The sequence below is a fragment of the Ranitomeya imitator genome, chromosome 1 (assembly GCF_032444005.1).
Source record: "Ranitomeya imitator isolate aRanImi1 chromosome 1, aRanImi1.pri, whole genome shotgun sequence".
NCBI classification, from domain to species: Eukaryota; Metazoa; Chordata; class Amphibia; order Anura; family Dendrobatidae; genus Ranitomeya; species Ranitomeya imitator.
The window spans coordinates 713,413,272-713,432,685 of NC_091282.1; the positions used below are offsets into that span (position 1 = coordinate 713,413,272).

At 43.4% G+C, this 19,414-nt stretch overlaps 1 protein-coding gene across 3 annotated transcripts in view; it reads left to right on the plus strand.

Annotated features, from left to right (window-relative positions):
• The window catches only part of SLC39A9 (solute carrier family 39 member 9), a 62,884-nt gene extending 43,796 nt beyond the window's left edge, over window positions 1–19,088 (plus strand). For all 3 annotated transcript variants that reach the window (XM_069732337.1, XM_069732341.1, XM_069732345.1), the window contains exons 3-8: window positions 7,551–7,659; window positions 11,239–11,421; window positions 11,497–11,565; window positions 11,650–11,735; window positions 13,995–14,129; window positions 16,714–19,088. In XM_069732337.1, the coding sequence (XP_069588438.1) occupies window positions 7,551–7,659; window positions 11,239–11,421; window positions 11,497–11,565; window positions 11,650–11,735; window positions 13,995–14,129; window positions 16,714–16,950 (819 nt within the window). In that variant the 3' untranslated portion in view covers window positions 16,951–19,088. The remainder of the gene's footprint in view (window positions 1–7,550; window positions 7,660–11,238; window positions 11,422–11,496; window positions 11,566–11,649; window positions 11,736–13,994; window positions 14,130–16,713) is intronic.
• The last annotated feature ends 326 nt before the right edge of the window (window positions 19,089–19,414 follow it).

Consider the following 19,414-nt stretch of genomic DNA (forward strand, 5'->3'; position numbering starts at 1 on the left):
TGTAAGTAGCGGTTACACAGGGCCTGATCTATTGTTGTCCCCACCCAGGGACTGCTTTGGGACGTCCCACGGTCTGTGTCCCCCAATGAGGTGAAGGAGAAATAGGGATTTTTGTGTACTCATCGTAAAATCCTTTTCTTCGAGACATTCATTGGGGGACACAGCTCCCACCCTGTTATTAGCTTATGCTTGTTTTTTAGAATATGACATGCTATACGCTCATATATTGTTATTGATCTCCTACTGCTTTTGCACCGAACTGGTTAGCTGAGAGCCAGCAGGAGGGTATATACTGCAGGGGAGGAGCTACCTTTTTTTGTATCACTTAGTGTCAGCCTCCTATTGGCAGCAGCATACACCCACGGTCTGTGTCCCCCAATGAATGGCTCGGAGAAAAGGATTTTACGGTGAGTACACAAAAATCCCTATATTGGTGCTCATTAAAGGCTTAAATAAGCACTTCTGATATTCATTAAACCTATTTATATGTGCAAGTGCATTAACCCCTCTACCCCCAAGGGTGGTTTGCACGTTAATGACCGGGCCAATTTTTACAATTCTGACCACTATCCATTTGAGGTTATAACTCTGGAACGCTCCAACGGATCCCGGTGATTCTGACATTGTTTTCTCGTGACATATTGTACTTCATGATAGTGGTAAAATTTATTTGATATTACCTGCGTTTATTTGTGAAAAAAACGGAAATTTGGTGAAAATTTTGAAAATTTCGCAATTTTCCAACTTTGAATTTTTATGCAATTACGGTAAATCACAGAGATATGTCACACAAAATACTTAATAAGTAACATTTCCCACATGTCTACTTTACATCAGCACAATTTTGGGGAGTTATAAGGGTTAAAAGTTGACCAGCAATTTCTCATTTTTACAACACCATTTTTTTTTTTTTTTTTAGGGACCACATCTCATTTGAAGTCATTTTGAGGGGTCTATATGACAGAAAATACCAAAGTGTGACACCATTCTAAAAACTGCACCCCTCAAGGTGCTCAAAACCACATTCAAGAAGTTTATTAACCCTTCAGGTGTTTCACAGAAATTTTTGGAATGTTAAAATAAAAATGAACATTTAACTTTTTTCACAAAAAATATATTTCAGCTCCAATTTGTTTTATTTTCCCAAGGGTAAGAGAAGAAATTGGACCCCAAAAGTTGTTGTACAATTTGTCCTGAGTACGCTGATACCCCATATGTGGGGGTAAACCACTGTTTGGGCGCAAGGGAGAGCTCGGAAGGGAAGGAGCGCCGTTTGACTTTTCAATGCAAAATTGACAGGAATTGAGATGGGACGCCATGTTGCGTTTGGAGAGCCACTGATGTGCCTAAACATTGAAACCCCCCACAAGTGACACCATTTTGGAAGGTAGAGCCCCTAAGGAACTCGTCTAGATGTGTTGTGAGAGCTTTGAACCCCCAAGTGTTTCACTACAGTTTATAACGCAGAGCCGTGAAAATAAGAATTCTTTTTGTTTCCCCACAAAAATTATTTTTTAGCCCCCAGTTTTGTATTTTCCCAAGGGTAACAGGAGAAATTGGACCCCAAAAGTTGTTGTCCAATGTGTCCTGAGTACGCTGATACCCCACATGTTGGGGTAAACCCCTGTTTGGGCGCACGGGAGAGCTCGGAAGGGAAGGAGCACTGTTTTACTTTTTCAATGCAGAATTGGCTGGAATTGAGATCGGACGCCATGTCGCGTTTGGAGAGCCCCTGATGTGCCTAAACAGTGGAAACCCCCCAATTATAACTGAAACCCTAATCTCAACAGTAACCCTAACCCTGACACACCCCTAACCCTGACACACCCCTAACCCTAATCCCAACCCTATTCCCAACCGTAAATGTAATCCAAACCCTAACTTTAGCGCCAACCCTAACCCTAGCCCTAACCCTAATGTTAAAATGGAAATAAATACATTTTTAAATTTTTCCCTAACTAAGGGGGTGATGAAGGGGGGTTTGATTTGCTATTTATAGCGGGTTTTTATCGGATATTTATGACTGGCAGCCGTCACACACTAAAAGACGCTTTTTATTGCAAAAAATATTTTTTGCGTTACCACATTTTGAGAGCTATAATTTTTCCATATTTTGGTCCACAGAGTCATGTGAGGTCTTGTTTTTTGCGTGAGTTGACATTTTTATTGGTAACATTTTCGGGCACGTGACATTTTTTGATTGCTTTTTATTCCGTTTTTTGTGAAGCAGAATGACCAAAAACCAGCTATTCATGAATTTCCTTTGGGGGAGGCGTTTATACCGTTCCGCGTTTGGTAAAATGGATAAAGCAGTTTTATTCTTTGGGTCAGTACGATTACAGCGATACCTCATTTATATCATTTTTTTATGTGTTGGTGCTTTTATACGATAAAAACAATTTTATAGAAAAAAATAATTATTTTTGCCTCCCTTTATTCTGAGGACTATAACTTTTTTTTTTTTTTTCAGCTGATGATGCTGTATGGCGGCTTGTTTTTTGCGGGACAAGATGACTTTTTCAGCGGTACCATGGTTATTTATATCCGTCTTTTTGATCGCGTGTTATTCCACTTTTTGTTCAGCGGTATGATGATAAAGCGTTTTTTGCCTTTATTTTTAACGGTGTTCATTGAAGGGGTTAACTAGTGGGACAGTTTTATAGTTTTATAGGTCGGGTCGTTACGGACGCGGCGATACTAAATATGTGTACTTTTATTGTTTTTTTTTTTGTTATTCCGGTAAAATAATGTATTTATTGGAACAATATTTTTTTATTTGATTTGGGATTATTTTTTTTTTCACACATGTAAAAAATTCTTTTTTTACTTTGTCCCGGGGGGGGGGCATCACATTTTATTGACAGATCGCTGATCTGACACTTTGCTGTGCACTGGGTCAGATCAGCGATCGCACAGGCACAGCAGGGACGCTTGCCAGCGCTTACTCTGAGCAGGCGCTGGTAAGCCACCTCTCTGCAGGACCCGGATGCAGCCCCGTGGCCATTTTGGATCCGGGCCTGCAGGGAGGAGGAGGTAAGAGACCCTCGCAGCAATGCGATCACTTCGCGTTGCTCCGAGGGTCTCAGGTAAGCACGAAGGGAGCCCCCTCCCTGCGCGATGCTTCCCTATACCACTGGAACAATGCGATCATGTTTGATCGCAGTGTGACGGGGGCGGTCCGTGACCGATCCTGGCACATAGTGCCAGATGTCAGCTGACACCCGGCCGCGCTCCCCCTTTGGGAAGTAGGGCCCACCTCACATGGACTGAATAGTACGTCAAATGGCAGAAAGGGGTTAATATTTTCGCCTACCGCCGCTGTCTCTGGTGTCCCGCGCCATTGTGATTTTCTTCTCAGTGATATCACCTCAGTTGCGACTAGCCAGCTCACTTTTACTATGTATTCTATACTCACTTTTAGGCTGTGTGCACACAATGCAGATTTAGTGCAGATCTGCAGTGTTTTTTTTCTGCAGCAGAAACGCTGCAGATCTGCACTGTGATTTACAGTACAATGTGAGGCTGGTTTCACATTTGTGTTCTTTTTTTTGCGTTTTAGCGCAAAAACGCGTGCGTTTTTTTTCCTATACTTAACATTAAAAACGCATGTGTTTTTTTGCGTGCGTTTTGCTGCATTTTGACGATGCATGCGTCGTTTCTATGCATGCGTTTTGTTGCAGAAATGCAACATGTAGTAATTTCTAGCTGCGTTTTTTTGCCGCAAAAAACCGCATGCGTTTTTTTCGCGGCAAAAAAACATATTGATGTCTAAACGCATGCGTTTTTAAGCACATGCGTTTGCATGCGTTTTAATAGAAAAACACAAGAATACACACTGATAAGCCACCCCCCAACCCTAACCCTAAGGGATCCTAACCCTAGGGATCCTAACCCTAACCCTAGGGATCCTAACCCTAACCCTTAGGGTTAGGATCCCTAGGGTTAGGATCCCTAGGGTTAAGGTTAGGATCCCTAGGGTTAGGGTTAGGATCCCTAGGGTTACTAGGGATCCTAATCCTAACCCTAGCTATTTCTGTTTATAGTGGGGTTTCTAGTTGATTTTGATGATTGGCAGCTGTCACACACGTCTCATCATGCGTTTCAAAAACGCAAATGCAGGAAAAAACGCATGTAAATGGGTCAAAACGCCGCGTTTGTGTTAAAACATGCAAAAATGCATGCGTCAAAAAAAGTAGCGTTTAAACGCGTTTTTTTCACCACATGCGTTTGCGTTTAAAACGCTGCGTTTTAAAACGCTAATGTGAAACTAGCCTAAATCAATGTGAAAAAAAAAGCTGTGCAGAAAAATCCATTCAGAAATGCTGTAGATTTCAAAGAAGTGCATGTCACTTCTTTTGTTCAGATCTGCAGCATTTCTGCACCCCTCCATTAATAGAAATCCACAGTGGTAAAAACTACAGAAAATCAGCATCAATTCCGCACAAAAAAGCACTAAAACCGCAGCAAATCCGCAGCTGCGGATTCTGCCAGGAGACGTCGATTTTGTGCAGAAAATTCTGCACCTCTTTTCTTACGTGTGCACATAGCCTTAGGCTGCCGTCACACTATCAGTATTTGGTCAGTATTTTACCTCAGTATTTGTAAGCCAAAACCCGGAGGGTGATAAATACAGAAGTGGTGCATATGTTTCTATTATACTTTTCCTCTGACTGTTCCACTCCTGGTTTTGGCTTACAAATACTGAGGTAAAATACTGACCAAATACTGCTAGTGTGACGGCAGCCTTACAATGTAAGCCTATGGGGCTGGTCCTGCTGCTCTATAGACTTACACTGTAAATGCCATGTCCAGTCCCAGTGTAACCTGGAGAGTCTACAAAGGAGAACGGTGCTGGATCCCGGAGAGAGCATCAGTAGGGGAGTATATGTATTATACTTCTAAATTACATCCACATACACACATTTAATGAATTCAAAATCTAATGGGAGACCTTCATTAATTTTAGGAGTTTTGCTTTTTTTTTCTAAACTTCTGTTTTTGATAACCTTTTATTTGTTTTTTTGCTTATTTGAGACACCCGGCACTATATGTATTTTTATAAATGTTGAAGGGACAATTGATGTTTACAAGGTGAAGAGCTGCTTTGATCTTGATAGTCAGGGCATTACTGTTGTGTACGGCCTGGACTGGGTGAGACACACAGCACCTCTGAATCACTGTATAAATGGCCTAGCACTCTGGGGCCCGGGCTAATTACATAACTTTGTTTTTATGCCCAAGAGCACCAGACACTCACTGATGCAGCTACTAAAATTGTATGGCCACAGCAGAGGAGGCTGGCCACGTCTGATGTCATTGGCCCATCCTCTGTTCATAAGCTGCCGGCGCGCCCTCGCGGCACATTATATGCAGGTGATGAGGGCCCGACTGATTAGGTGCACGCGCCCACTCACCCATCCAACTTCCCATTCCCTCCCTTCTCGTCAAAAACCAAAGCTGTTGGCTCTGTATGTGATGTGATGTGTGTGATGGGATCTGTTAATGTGTAACTGGTGAGGATGTGGAGTTTTTCCAAGAGGGGGCAGTGGGACTGTGGCTGTGGAGCCTGAGCAGAGTCTCAAGGTGACGAGTATGGGGCCCTGAAATTCCTGGTGGCACCCCTGTTGATAGTTGCCCCATTTTTTTTGTGTCCTGGTTTGTTATATTGGCAGCCCTAGCTGTAGGTTGGGAACGGTTTTGTCCATGTTGCGCAGCGGTACGTCACTGGTCACTATTAGGCTGGAGTCATGTTGCATATCTGTATTTTAGATTCCTGTATTACCCAAAGATTTGTTGAGATCCTTTAGAAGTCGCACAGTACTTAGTAATTGTGATTCTTAGCTCTTTAGGTTGTTTCCGTAGCTCTAGTTCTTATCTCTTCTCCGAATGGCTTGTAACAAGTAGCCTGCTTGTTTTCTCTTCAGTGACGTCATTTACTGACCAAACAGGAAAAACTGGAGTTTTTATTTCCATTTAAAATACATGTATGTGATAGCAGTTTAGTGTGGTTCAATAACTTTTATTGGAATTGTAGGGTAGGTAGCAAATAAGAGGTAATCGGCGCACTACAGACCGACATAGGACAAAGTCCAGTGTCCATCTGGCATCCGAAAACCAGGAATGTGGACAACAAGCAGGCACATGTACAGTATATGATGATATCCTTATAAGAATAACGTAACGGAGATAATCTTTAGATTATGCAACTAAAGAAACAGACGATGACTTAAAGTGGTTTTCCCACAAACAAAACCAGACATGCCTCCATAATTTATATTTTTTTTTTTTTGTGGACAGTGTCTGCAAAAACCATGACCATTTGAACATATTATAATGGGTATGTGCTCTGTCCGTGAAAACGTATGTCTGAATGAGGCCTTATACAATTATGTAGCAGCAGATTTTACATTTTTCAGCTGCCTGTTCAGTTATAAGGACAATATGGAGAAAGTGCAGGTCATCCTACCTCTGGGGCAGAGCTCGGGGCTGACTTGGCCTTAGATGGAATTAAAATGACACTACTTTCTGTACTTCACTGGGCAGTGAGCCTTGATCTGCCAGTGTAATTTTCATACCTGCATCGGTCATGACGTACTATGCCTCTCTGGGATAATAACCTGAAGCACTTTACCCTAAATCACTTAAAGTTGTATATTGACAGTATCTGATGCCGTTAATCATGAAACTAGTCCAATTGTGTCCTAATCTTAGGATTCAGCATTCTCCAAACAAATGGAACGTGCAGACTTGCCAATACCATTTGTATTGGACGGTCTAGATTTTGAGGGGCTGTCATATGCTAGGAAAAATAAATCTTTAAATACCTTGTAAAAATTCCTACGCTCACCTTAACTTTGCCACTTTTTACCTTTTTTTTTTTTCCCCTTTTGGAGCGCAATATGTGAAATCTTCTCTGCTTGTAAAGCAACTGGGCGTTTCTTCAGAGTCCTTTGAGTGTGTGCAATTTCACTCCTCCTCAGACCTGCCAATCATAGTTCAGTAGTGTCCAAGATTAGTTGTCGAGCTGTGGTTGGCATTGTGTGGGAGTGAAGGGAGAAAGTGCATGCCCCCCCCCAGAGAAGACACTGAAGAAACATCCCATTGTTCTGAAAATAGAAGTTTCACATACTGTGTTCAAAAATCAAAAAATGAGAGTATTTCCGCAATGGAGTGACACAGCGCAAAATGAAAAAATGTGACAGTATCTGGGAAGCTCAGGGATTCTTACAAGGTATTTAACTCATTTTTTTGAGTAAATGACCATTCCTCTTTGATTCTCTGCAAAGATTCTTCTCCTTAGTTGCATGCTTCTAAGCAGCCTTTTGCGCAATTTTTGGGGATCTCAAGACCCAGAACCATAATGATCTGCAGGGAAATGAAAGGCTAAAAAAAAAAAACATTTTTGTGTAAAATTTAGTTAATCTTTTAAGAACATTTTATTTTAGAATTAAAAAATGTAATCAGATCTATTCATGAAACTGTCAGTTGCACAAATAGTTTGGGAAGTCTTGTTTCCTGTAGACTCATTTAATGCCTTTTTGATCTTTCAGGAACGTTTAAAGCTGGTGACTGTACTGGGTGCAGGTCTCCTTTGTGGAACGGCGCTAGCAGTCATTGTGCCAGAAGGTGTCCACGCTCTGTATGAAGAAGCTCTAGAAGGTTAGTCTCAAGTAATCTTTGTTTCCCATGCCAGTAAAGAAGGTTTTCCCTTTGTATCCTGCTTGCAGAGTTTTTATTTTTCTGCTTGGCTGAATTTTTTGTTTAAGCTTTCTGGTAGATTGCCTCACTCGGCTGTTCATGGAGGTAGACATGGGAACACTGCGGCGTTAAGAACTTCTTTTGCGTTATTATGGACAGCATAAACCAAGGTGTAGTAAAACAAATACAGCCCTCTGGGCAAAACGGGTAAACAAAACAGAAGCAGAAAGCACAGTCCTTCTGAGAGCGGTGTTCCTTCCGCTCACCACTAGCAGAACACACACGGCTCAGGTTGGTTCCAGCACAATAACTTCTCTGGAGTCTTCCTCTCCAGACACTTTACACTGCTGCCTTTAGAGGCCAGCTACTTAAGCACCAGAACACACCCTGGGGTGGAGATATGGTGGACATTCTCCCAACCGCTCTATGAATTTCCACATAAAAGCCATTCTGTTAGCAGCAACCTTGACCAAGTCCTAACACTATCACTTTGAGGTCAATTTAAAGTCTGATAGACTTCCTTAGACTCGCCCTTTGTGCCCAACTATTGATAGTATTTTGATGCAGTATTAGATCTCTTATTCTCCCCCCCCCCCCCCTCTTCTCGTCTTATTCAACCACCTGTCTTCGTCTACGTGTTTTAATTGTAGTATTGTATAAAACCACCTAAGTTAATCTAGAATATGGTTAGACTTATGTATGTTCCCCTGCATGGGACCTTGTTGCGAAATTTACTTGTTTTTTTTACCATTGTAAAAGTTTAAAAAACAAAACAAAACACTACATACTCACATTCTGATGTCTGTCACGTCCCCCGGCGTCAGCTTCCCTGCACTGACTGTCAGCGCCGGCCGGAAAGCAGAGCACAGCGATGACGTCACCGCTGTGCTCTGCTTTACGGCCGGCGCTGACACAGTCAGTGCGTGAAGCTGACGGCGGGGGACGTGACAGACATTTTTTACTTTTACAATGGTAACCAGGGTAAATATCGGGTTACTAAGCGCGGCCCTGCACTTAATAACCCGATGTTTACCCTGGTTACCCGGGGACTTCGGCATCGTTGAAGACCGTTTCAACTATGCCGAAGTCTTTCCCCTGATCGTTGGTCGCTGGAGAGAGCTGTCTGTGTGACAGCTCCCCAGCGACCACACAACGACTTACCAACGATCACGGCCAGGTCGTATCACTGGTCGTGATTGTTGGTAAGTCGTTTAGTGTAACGGTACCTTTACAGATTGTCGGGGGATTCAAGGCACCAGCAGACGGACCCCCCACTGATCTCATATTGATCATCTATGTTAAGAATGGGTCGCCAATTGTTTAGTATAAACCCTTTAAAGGGAATGTGTCACCAGGCTTTTGCTACTCTATCTGAGAACAGCATGGTGTAGAAACAGAGACCCAGATTCCAGCGATGTCATTTCCTCACTGCTTGGCTGTAGTTTTGAAAAAAAAAAAAAGAAAAATTGAGCTTGACTTGAGTTGGTACACATGCAGCTCATAAACGTATCTTCACATTGGCCAGAAAAACTAACAAAACCTACAAGAGAGAAAATGAGCAAAAACCCTGCTGTAACTAAGTAAATAAAAAGCAAAAAGTGCATCTAAATAACAGTTTTTAGTAATACTGTTTTTGATCAAAAATGGCATAAAAGCCATCCAACCGCGACAAGGTGACTCTGATCGGGACAGTCCTACACTGTCTAATATTATAACCTTACCCTGTGTCAATGTTGACCTCCGTGTGAATTTTTGGATCAAAAACAGTATTACTAAGAACTGTTATTTAAATTAACTTTTTGCTTTTTATTTACTTAGCTACAGCAGGGTTTTTGCTCATTTTGTCTCTTGTAGGTTTTGTTAGTTTCTGTGGCCAATGTGAACATGCGTTTGAGCTGCTTTTGTACCAACTCAAGGCGAGCTCAATTTTTGTTTTTTTCTTTGTATTATTGCATTCTTTACAAGCCGGGACATTGCCTCCCATTTCTGAGCTGGAAATTGTATATAAGGCTTCCCCAGTTTAGTGTTTGACTGGTTGGGCCCGGTTCTTTTGTCTGCCCTTATACACACTGAGGTCAGCATTGACACATGGTAAGGTTATAATATTAGACAGTGTGGGACTGTCACGTTCAGAGTTACCTTGTCGTGGTGGGATGGCTTTTGTGCTATTTTTGCTCAAAAACAGTATTTCTGAAAAATGTGTTTAGATGCACTTTTTGCTTTTTATTCACTTAGTTACAGCAGAGTTTTTGCTCATTTTTTCCTCTGGTAGGTTTTGCTGTGGTTTTGGTAAAATCACAGTTGTATCTTCTAGAGTTTTCTGAGTGCTGAGCGCTGTATAGCCCCGCCCACAGCACCGATTGCCAGCTTTCTGTGTACACTCGTAGCTTTCTGCCTATACAACCAATGGTGGGGTTATACAGAGTTCATTAATATGGAGGGCTGCATGGCAGCAGGTTTACTACCTGAAAACTGATGTTATCAAAGCTACAGCAAGCAGCCCAGTAAGTGACACACACTGGAATCGGGATTTCAGATTCCCTTTAACGCCTATTTCCTCCCTACTGCTAACCCACCTGCGGACACCATTTTCGGTCAGGACAACTCCTTTAGTCGTCCGTTTCGGGTCTGCATGAATAGTGTATTTTTTATTAAAGAGGTTGTCCACTGCTTTTGATGACCTATCTTTAGGATAGGCCATCAATATCTGATCGGTCGGGGTCTGACACGCGGCATTCCCGCTGATCAGCTGTTCTCAGTGTTGGCATCCACCGGCCAGAAATGCTCAATTGCAGAGCTGCACCGTCTTCTGATGGGGCTGGGTACTCCACATCCGCCTCTTATTCAAACTAATAGGAGGTGGACGTGCAGTATCCGTCTGCGGCCTCCATCAGGAGATGGAGCAGCTCAGCAATTGAACATTTCCCACCAACACTGAGAACAGCTGATAAGCAGGGGTGCCGCGTGTCAGACCCAGACTGATCAGACATTGATGGCCTATAATATGGATAGGTCATCAATGATAAAGTAGTGGACAACCTCTTTAATGCATCCGCTTTATCACGCACTAAACTCTTAGGATATGTTCCCACGGTCTGTAAACGCTGCGTCCAACCCGCAGCATCCAGATGTTACAGCATAGTGGAAGGGATTTCAAGAAATCTCATGCCCACTATACATCCAGAGACATCCGCAGCTCACCTGCGGAGATGGACATGCGTCTTTCTAGACCGCAGCATGTCTATTTATCTTGCAGAGATAGCCTCCGCAATATAAATATCACCAGTGTAATGTTTTGGACGCAGTGATTCCACACGGTTCAATGAACACATGCGGGGAATCACCGCGCGTACAAAGGCCTGCAGCATTTTGGACAGAGCGGACATGTGCTGTGTCCAAAGCGCTGCCTAATAATGAACGTCTGCACATACCCTTAGGTTATGTTCACCCACTTTCACATTAATTCATAAATTCATAGTTTTTCTAAATCTGTTATGGAAGACGAATGTATTCTTCTTCTTTTTTTTTTTTTTCCCCCAGCAAAACACCATGAATTGGAAAGCCAAAAAGTAAAAGAGGCAGAGACTGGCCCCGAAGTCTCGGCAGTCCATGAGCACGACCATTCTAAATTGCATGCGTACATTGGGGTCTCCCTGGTTCTGGGCTTTGTCTTCATGTTGCTGGTGGATCAGATTGGCAGCTCCCACGTGCACTCTGCAGATGGTGAGTGCTGATGTGATGGCTGCGGATACCGCAGTCCTGCTTCTGAGCGCTGCCCTGATTCCTTTTGTCTCTTAGACCCAGAGGCAGCGAGAGCAGCCAGTTCTAAGATCACCACCACCCTGGGACTTGTGGTACACGCTGCAGGTAAGGAGATTTTACCGCAACATTAAATCGCACAATTAATGCCACTTTCTTGGGCAAGTTTAATGATCTTTTTATCTTGTTCAGCTGATGGCGTCGCTCTCGGGGCTGCAGCTTCCACATCACAGACCAGTGTGCAGCTGATTGTATTCGTGGCCATCATGCTGCATAAGGTAAATCTTTTCACCCTAGTAGTCACCCTCATCATTTATCTGGACTGTTCTCTGAAACACTAGATTGCTGAGTCCTAGGAAAGCCAACAATGCTCAGCCTCTAAAGCCGGCTATTTTCCAACACTGTGCAGCAGAAATGGTAAAATGATGATGGAATACAGTATAAGAAAGTGCTGGTGCTTTCCCTACAAATCAGATATTTGGTGTTCTCAGATCCTGGCACACAGCAGCTTTCTTTCAGATTTGGGTGTTGCTGTTTTTTTCCCAAAAAATTTTTTTGTTTGTGACAATGGACACTATTCTTTACAGACAGATGCCGCAGACCTCTGCATACCTAGTCCTGCTCTTACCTGGAAAATGGCTATAATTGGAAGTAGTCTTCTAGGCCGTGTTTTTTGGGGTTGTATCTGCACTGTGCATCAGAGATATGTTGTCATTTTTCTGATGTATACCTCTGACCTATTTTAAAGGGAACCTGTCACCAGTTTTATACCTATATGAACCATACATATCACCTTTAAAAGTATCTGAACAGGTTTCCTACAACCCCCTCTATACCCTCATAAGTGCCATTGCATAGCTCCGAAAAAGTTTTTATTTTTTTTTATTTATTTATTCCAGATGGCACTCAGTACCGCCCCAGTCCTTCACTGGCCGCTTTTACTGTCTGAATGAAAATGGATGACGTCTTCTACGTCATCCACACAGTGTTCGAAGTCTCGCTCCTGCTCAGTGCAATCGGGGCCCTGCGCGGTTTATACCTATATAAACCATACATATCACCTTTAAAAGTATCTGAACAGGTTTCCTACAACCCCCTCTATACCCTCATAAGTGCCATTGCATAGCTCCAAAAAAGTATTTTTTTTTTTTTTTATTTATTTATTCCAGATGGCACTTCTTCTACGTCATCCACACAGTGTTCGAAGTCTCGCTCCTGCTCAGTGCAATCGGGGCCCTGCTCAGTGGAATCGGGGGCCCTGCGCTGGCGCCTCACTCTGCCCTACTGAACAGCCAGAAGGCTGGTGACGTGAAAGTGAAGCTGGCGCGGGACTTCAAGTATTGTGTGGGTAACATAGGAGACATCATCCACTTCCATCAGGATAGAAGAGGCGGCGTTTGAAGGGATCAAGGCAAAGCTGATGGAAATCTGGATTTGCTCATCGAACCGTTCTGTTCAATTTGCATGCAGTGCAGGATATGAATAAGACACTTTTTTGGACATATGCAGGGACACCTCTGAGGGTACGAAGGGGTTGTAGGAACTCGGTTTACATGCTTTTAAAGGTGATAGTCATGGTTTATAAGGTATAAAACTGGTGACAGGTTCCCTTTTAATAGGAAACAAGTATAATGGCTGTGATGTACCCGCACTACATGCAGCGGGATCTCTCCCAACCTATGTGATACCAGGAGGAGCAGAGAGCTGCATATTTCAGGCTGCGAATCAGCAGTGTTGTTGCCAGAAATCTGCCATAAAACGCTAGACAAGTTGTACAACGTTTGCACTACTCACGGTTGCGTGAAACTTTAGTCCTTTTTCTTGCCAGTTTTGCCCAGCTCTGACAAAATAGAAATGGGACAGAGCAGGTTTGTGACGTCACAGCTTGTCTAATTCATGACCAGCTATGGTGTACCTGACACCAGGAGTCTTGCGGTCATCCCTGCTGACTGGAGTAAGATTTGTGGTGAGGTGCACGTCACTTTTTAGACACACTTGTGCCTGTAACTCCAGCATATCCCTTATCAAGACTGGTGTGAACAATGACTTTTAAATATCATTCCAACATTTTTTTTGTATTATCCATTTGCTGTTTAACGTGTGCATTCAAATAGTTTCCGGTCACTGTCGTCTGCCGTTTCCAGCGCAACTCCTTGCCCTCTGCACCATCTTATAGCTGAAGCTATTTCTTGCCATATCTCCATGTGAAGTTACTTCCTCGTCTTACGTAAGTCAGTGAGATCCTCGTTCTGAGTCTAACAAAAGTGACATCCGGTGACACAGCAGACGCCAGAGTGAACCAGCTAGTCACATTTGTGGTTCAGAAGAGGACTAGAGCGGTGCTAGAAATGGCAAAAGGCAACAATCGCTAAAGTGTTTACATAGACCAGACATACATTAATGATAGTGAACAGATAGTTGCAGCCCTTTCAGTTGTTGCTATTGCAACTGCTGGTACAGACCAGAGGGAATGGCAATATCTCTAATTAATTGTACACACATTGGTAAGTTAATATCTGCATGTAACTTTCCCATAGGCTCCAGCTGCGTTTGGTTTGGTTTCTTTTCTTATGCATGCGGGGTTGGAGCGTAACCGAATCCGGAAGCATTTGCTTGTGTTCGCACTGGCCGCTCCAGTACTATCCATGCTGACCTATTTGGGATTAAGTAAGGTAAGCCAACTATAAAATACACCAAATATTATGCACATGTGCCATGTACAAAAAGGTAGCGCCCGACTCCCAGAGTATAGCAGTGTACCCATAAAATCAAAGCAATGCCGGAGTCCTCGAAGTGATTGCACCCTCTGGAGTCCTTGATGTCCATGATCAGCCGGCTCCCTGACGCACCTGCCTCTAGTAGACTCCTTTTTCCCTATGCCTCTTATGGATTGAGAGCTGTCACTCATCAGTGCGAGGGAGGATGGGCCATAGCCCATTAATAGGAGGACTCCTGCCACGTATAGCTTATTCTATCACATAGGGCACAGAAAGCTGCTGACTGATTGCCTTCGTGTATAACTGGATTTCCGTGCACTTCTCACAATTATTCTTTAGCTAGAAGTGACTTCACAATCCCTATAAATGTATATATATTACTAGATGGTGGCCCGATTCTAACGCATCGGGTATTCTAGAATATGCATGTCCACGTAGTATATTGCCCAGCCACGTAGTATATTGCACAGCCACGTAGTATATTGCCCAGCCACGTATGTCACAGGTTAAAAAATAAAAAAATAAACATATACTCACCTTCCGAGGGAGCCCTTGTAGTCACGTCGCCTGTGTGCGGTGCACTCGGCAGCTTCCAGTCCCAGGGTTGGTAGCGCAGGACCCGTGATGACGTCACGGTCACATGACCGTGACGTCATGGCAGGTCCTTCTCGCAAAGGTGCGCAGGACCTGTGATGAGGTTGCAGTCACATGACCGTGACATCATGGCAAGTCCTTGTTGCATACCATCCTTGCCACCGGAACCTGCCGCTTGCATGGAGCGGTTACCGGAGCGTCGCGAGGAGCGGGAAAGGCGGCGGAAGGTGAGTATATATTAATTTTTTATTTTTTTTAATCATTTTTAAAATTAGATCCTTTTACTATTGACGATGCATAGGCAGCATCAATAGTAAAAACTTGGTCACACAGGGTTAATAGCGGCGGTAACTGAGTGAGTTACCCACGGCATAACGCAGGGGAGTAGGGAGGGACTAATCGGACTGTGGCCGTCGCTGATTGGTCGCGGCAGCCATTACAGGTAGCTGGCGAGACCAATCAGCGACTTGGATTCCATGACAGACAGAGGCCGCGACCAATGAATATCTGTGACAGAAGGTCAGACAGAAAGACGGAAGTGACCCTTGGACAATTATATAGTAGATGATGTGTGTTTTACCCCTAAAAGGGGTTGTCTGGTAAAACAAGTTGTCACCTATACACAGGAAAGGAAATAACTTATTTGGTGGGGTCAGACAACTAAGATTCCAAGTGATGGGCAGAACAGGCATTTTTGTCCCTGTTAGAATTAGTGATTATTATTATTTATTTATATAGCGCCATTAAGTCCATGGTGCTGTACATGAGAAAAGAGGTTTACAGATAACTTTTACAGTAAACAAATTTACAATGACAGATTGTGGCAGAGGGGAGAGGACCCTGTCCTTGCGGACTTACATTCTACGGGATAATGGGGAGGAGACAGAAGGTCGGGGGAGCGACAGCTCCGGTGGTTGGTGAGGCGGCAGCTTTGGCGGTTGGTGACGTGGCAGCACGGGTGGTTAGTGAGGCAGCAGAATGGTTATTGCAGGCTGTAGGCTTTCTTGAAGAGATTGGTTTTCAGGTTCCGTCTGAAGGAGCCGAGGGTGGTGGATAATCGGACGAGTTAAGGCGTGGAATTCCAGAGGATGGGGGATATTCGGGAGAAATCTTGGAGGCGGTTGTGTGAGGAACGAATAAGTGTGGAGGAGAGTATGAGGTCTTGGGAGGATCGGAGATTACGGTAGAGAAGATATTGGGAGATTAGTTCAGAGATCTAGGGAGGGGACAGGTTGTGGATGGCTTTGTAGATCAGTGTTAGTAGTTTGAACTGGATTCGTTGGGGAACTGGGAGCCAGTGGAGGGATTTGCAGAGGGGAGAAGCAGGGGAGTAGCGAGGAGAGAGGTGGATTAGCCGGGCAGCAGAGTTGAGGACAGACTGGAGTGGTGCAAGAGAGTTAGCGGGGAGGCCACAGAGGAGGGTGTTGCAGTAATCGAGGCGGGAGATGATGAGGGCATGCATAAGCGTTTTATTAGATTGTGGGCTGAGGAAGGGATGGATTCTGGCAATATTTTTGAGTTGGAGGCGACAGGAAGTGGCAAGAGTTTAAATGTGCGGCTTGAAGGACAGGGCAGAGTCGAGAGTTACCCCGAGGCAGCGGATTTCAGGTGCAGGAGAGAGCATGATGCCGTTTACCGTAATAATGTGATCCCTCTTCATTCATTCCCTTGGGGGCTGCTGACCGCTGTGCTTCGCTTTTTCTGACCGCCCCATAGAGAATGAATGGAGTAGCCGTCAGGTGTCCAACCTGTTTCCCCGTTATGTAGCTACAATAAGGATTCCCAGTCTACTGATTAGTTCGGGTCTCAGCAGTCGGAACCCCACCGATCAGTAAATTATCACTTTTACTATGGATAGGTGATCAGTTCCACTGATTGGACAACCCCTTTAAAGTTGTAATGACAGTGCACATAAAATAACGTCATCTCGTATTCTTCTTCCCAGAGCAGTAAGGAGGCGCTCTCTGAAGTAAACGCCACAGGAGTAGCAATGCTCTTCTCCGCCGGGACGTTCCTCTATGTGGCCACAGTCCACGTACTACCGGAAGTCGGAGGAATGGGACACAGCCACAAGCCGGATTCGGGCAGCGCTCCTGCTAAAGGACTGAGTCGCATGGAAGTGTTTGCCTTAGTTTTGGGATGTTTAATACCTCTGGTCTTATCTATAGGACATCAACACTGAAGCCCACGTCGGTGTGTTCCTGAACTAATTACAGCGGACAAATGTGAGGACACTCGAAGACCGATGTCTGTTAACAAAGAATTATTGTCGTTGGAAATGGCTTTTTTGGAATATCCTGCGAGGGTGGTTTTTATTGTCTTACGGTCCAGTGACAGCCAGACTTCACCCTGTATATACTCATGTGTTTTTTTTTTTTTGTTTGTTTTTTTTTTACAATGATTGGTTGTTAATGTATGGGATATTGTGTATTCAGGATCATCAAGAAAAAGGATTACGACAGCTTCTCGTATGGGTCTTTTAATTTTTTTTCTTTTTCAAATGTAACTTTCAGCTAAAGCTAATAGTTATTTTGTTTGATTTGCCGATTCTTACAATCATTATTTCCTTATTAGGGGACTGTGATGTTTGTGCAGCAGCCTAGCATGGATTTCGCAGCATGCTTATTGCCATGAGCCGGGCTTCCTTCATTCTATGTTCAGCTATAATGTATTTCCAGATCAAAAGTATTTTCCGCACACTTCACCTTCTGACGGTGTATTCTTCATATTTTTCTGCCTCATCTTTATACCTGTTTTACAATTAGTTGCTGTTTTTATTTTTAACAAATACATTTAGAACTGGGACCATTTTCTTTTGTTTCTATAGTAGAAATGACATTGGCATAAAATGGCTTATGCGGCGCTCCTTATCATGGTCTCCGTACCTGGAAATCCCCTTATTAATCCAGTATGTTGGGGGGGGAGGGGGGGGATGGTAGATACCTCCAGGATATCGGTGCTGCTCATCTGTATTCAGTCAGCCTGGTGGGATCAACATCCGGCAAAGGGCATCACATGAACGCTGCAGCCAATCAGCGACTGCAGCGTTTACACTCCGGCTGATACAGAAGAAGCAATGTAAACACTAATCCAATCGGCTTCAATGCTGAACTGATCCCCCCCCCCCCCACCACCACCACCACCACCACCACCAGATTTTGATCCCAGCATACCCATACAAGAGGTGTCAGTATTTTACTCACCCACCTGGGCTCAGCAATAAAGGATTGTCCATTAGCGTTGTCCTGCAATTTCTGTAATTCCTCCTGGAAATACAGGAATAAATTGGCAATTACGTTTCGGAATATCTGAGGAACGGCACAATATTGAGTTCTTAGACGAAAGTCCTGATAGAAGAAAGTCTTGCTAATTGAGACTTCAGAGGGGGCCGACAGATCCTCTTTAAATGTAAGTAATTCTATCATGTAATAGGGTAAATGGATTGAGGACGCGTAAGCGTAATCGCGTATTAACCCCTGCCCTCTTCCCCAGTTACACTGAAGGTCATTTCAGTGCAGAAAGACGCTGCCTTATTCAGTGTTCTATATGAAGTATTTCTGGTAATGACTTGTCAGTGTTTGAAGGAGCAGTGTTCGTCCCACGAACATTGTTACTGTTTTCTTGGATGGAATCCATTTTTTGCTGGGCAATTTCTGTGCTTGCCGTATGCGCCATTGCAGCAGTGAACTTGTCATTTCATGGATGCTGCTTCCAACTTGCTGAGCTGTTAAAACTACTTGTAAAGATATCACATGCGATCCCTTTTGAGATTGATAAAGCATTGACTTTAGAACAAAAGAGCCAGTAACTTGTCATTAGTAAAACAAAAAAAAACTAAAAATACAGCCTCTGATAGAGAATGAATGAACTGGCTGTATTAAACCGTACATAAAACGTAGGCCGCCAAACTCATTTTCTTAAAGGGAAGTAATCAGAAAATGACCTATTGGTTAAAATTACTTTTTTTGTTGTTGCATGTATTTTTTAAAAGATTTTGGCATTTATTTTCAATTTTCACACTGGCCACTGGGGATATTTTCAGACTCCTATTATCTGTCTTTTTAGGAAGAGTCTCCTTACTAGAGGCAGGATTAAAATGATAGGTAACTCCTCTATTCCCGGGATTTTACATCCGATAACATCGGTTCCGCCAATCACAGTATGCGATGTTGCAGCTGATCCTGCTTCTCCCTTCACCATGACTTTTGCACATTTTCATTAGACATGCTCATTAGACACTTTTAATACTCTATATGTTTTTCTGTCTATGTACATGTATTGTTTCCTGAAACAGGAAGATAGTAAAAAAAAAAAAAAACCCGATCTGAAAATTGAAAGATTTATTGTGTTGTGTTTTTTATGATACAAATTGTAACATACCTTATGTACGGTATGTGTTTTCCAAAAAAAAAAAAACCACACAAACCGGATTAAAACAATAGTTAATTTTCTAATAAAGCTTCCCTTTAAGTCTGCATTTTTTCACCAGTGGCCTCAGTTTAGGGATTACAACATTTCTGCATGCTGTGGTTATTCGTTGACACTCGTACCTCTTTAACTCGTTGATAAATGTTGCAGGTACAATGGCTTTCCTTCTTAGTTTTCCATCTCGTGCTGATTTTTAATCTGCGATTGTAATACTGATC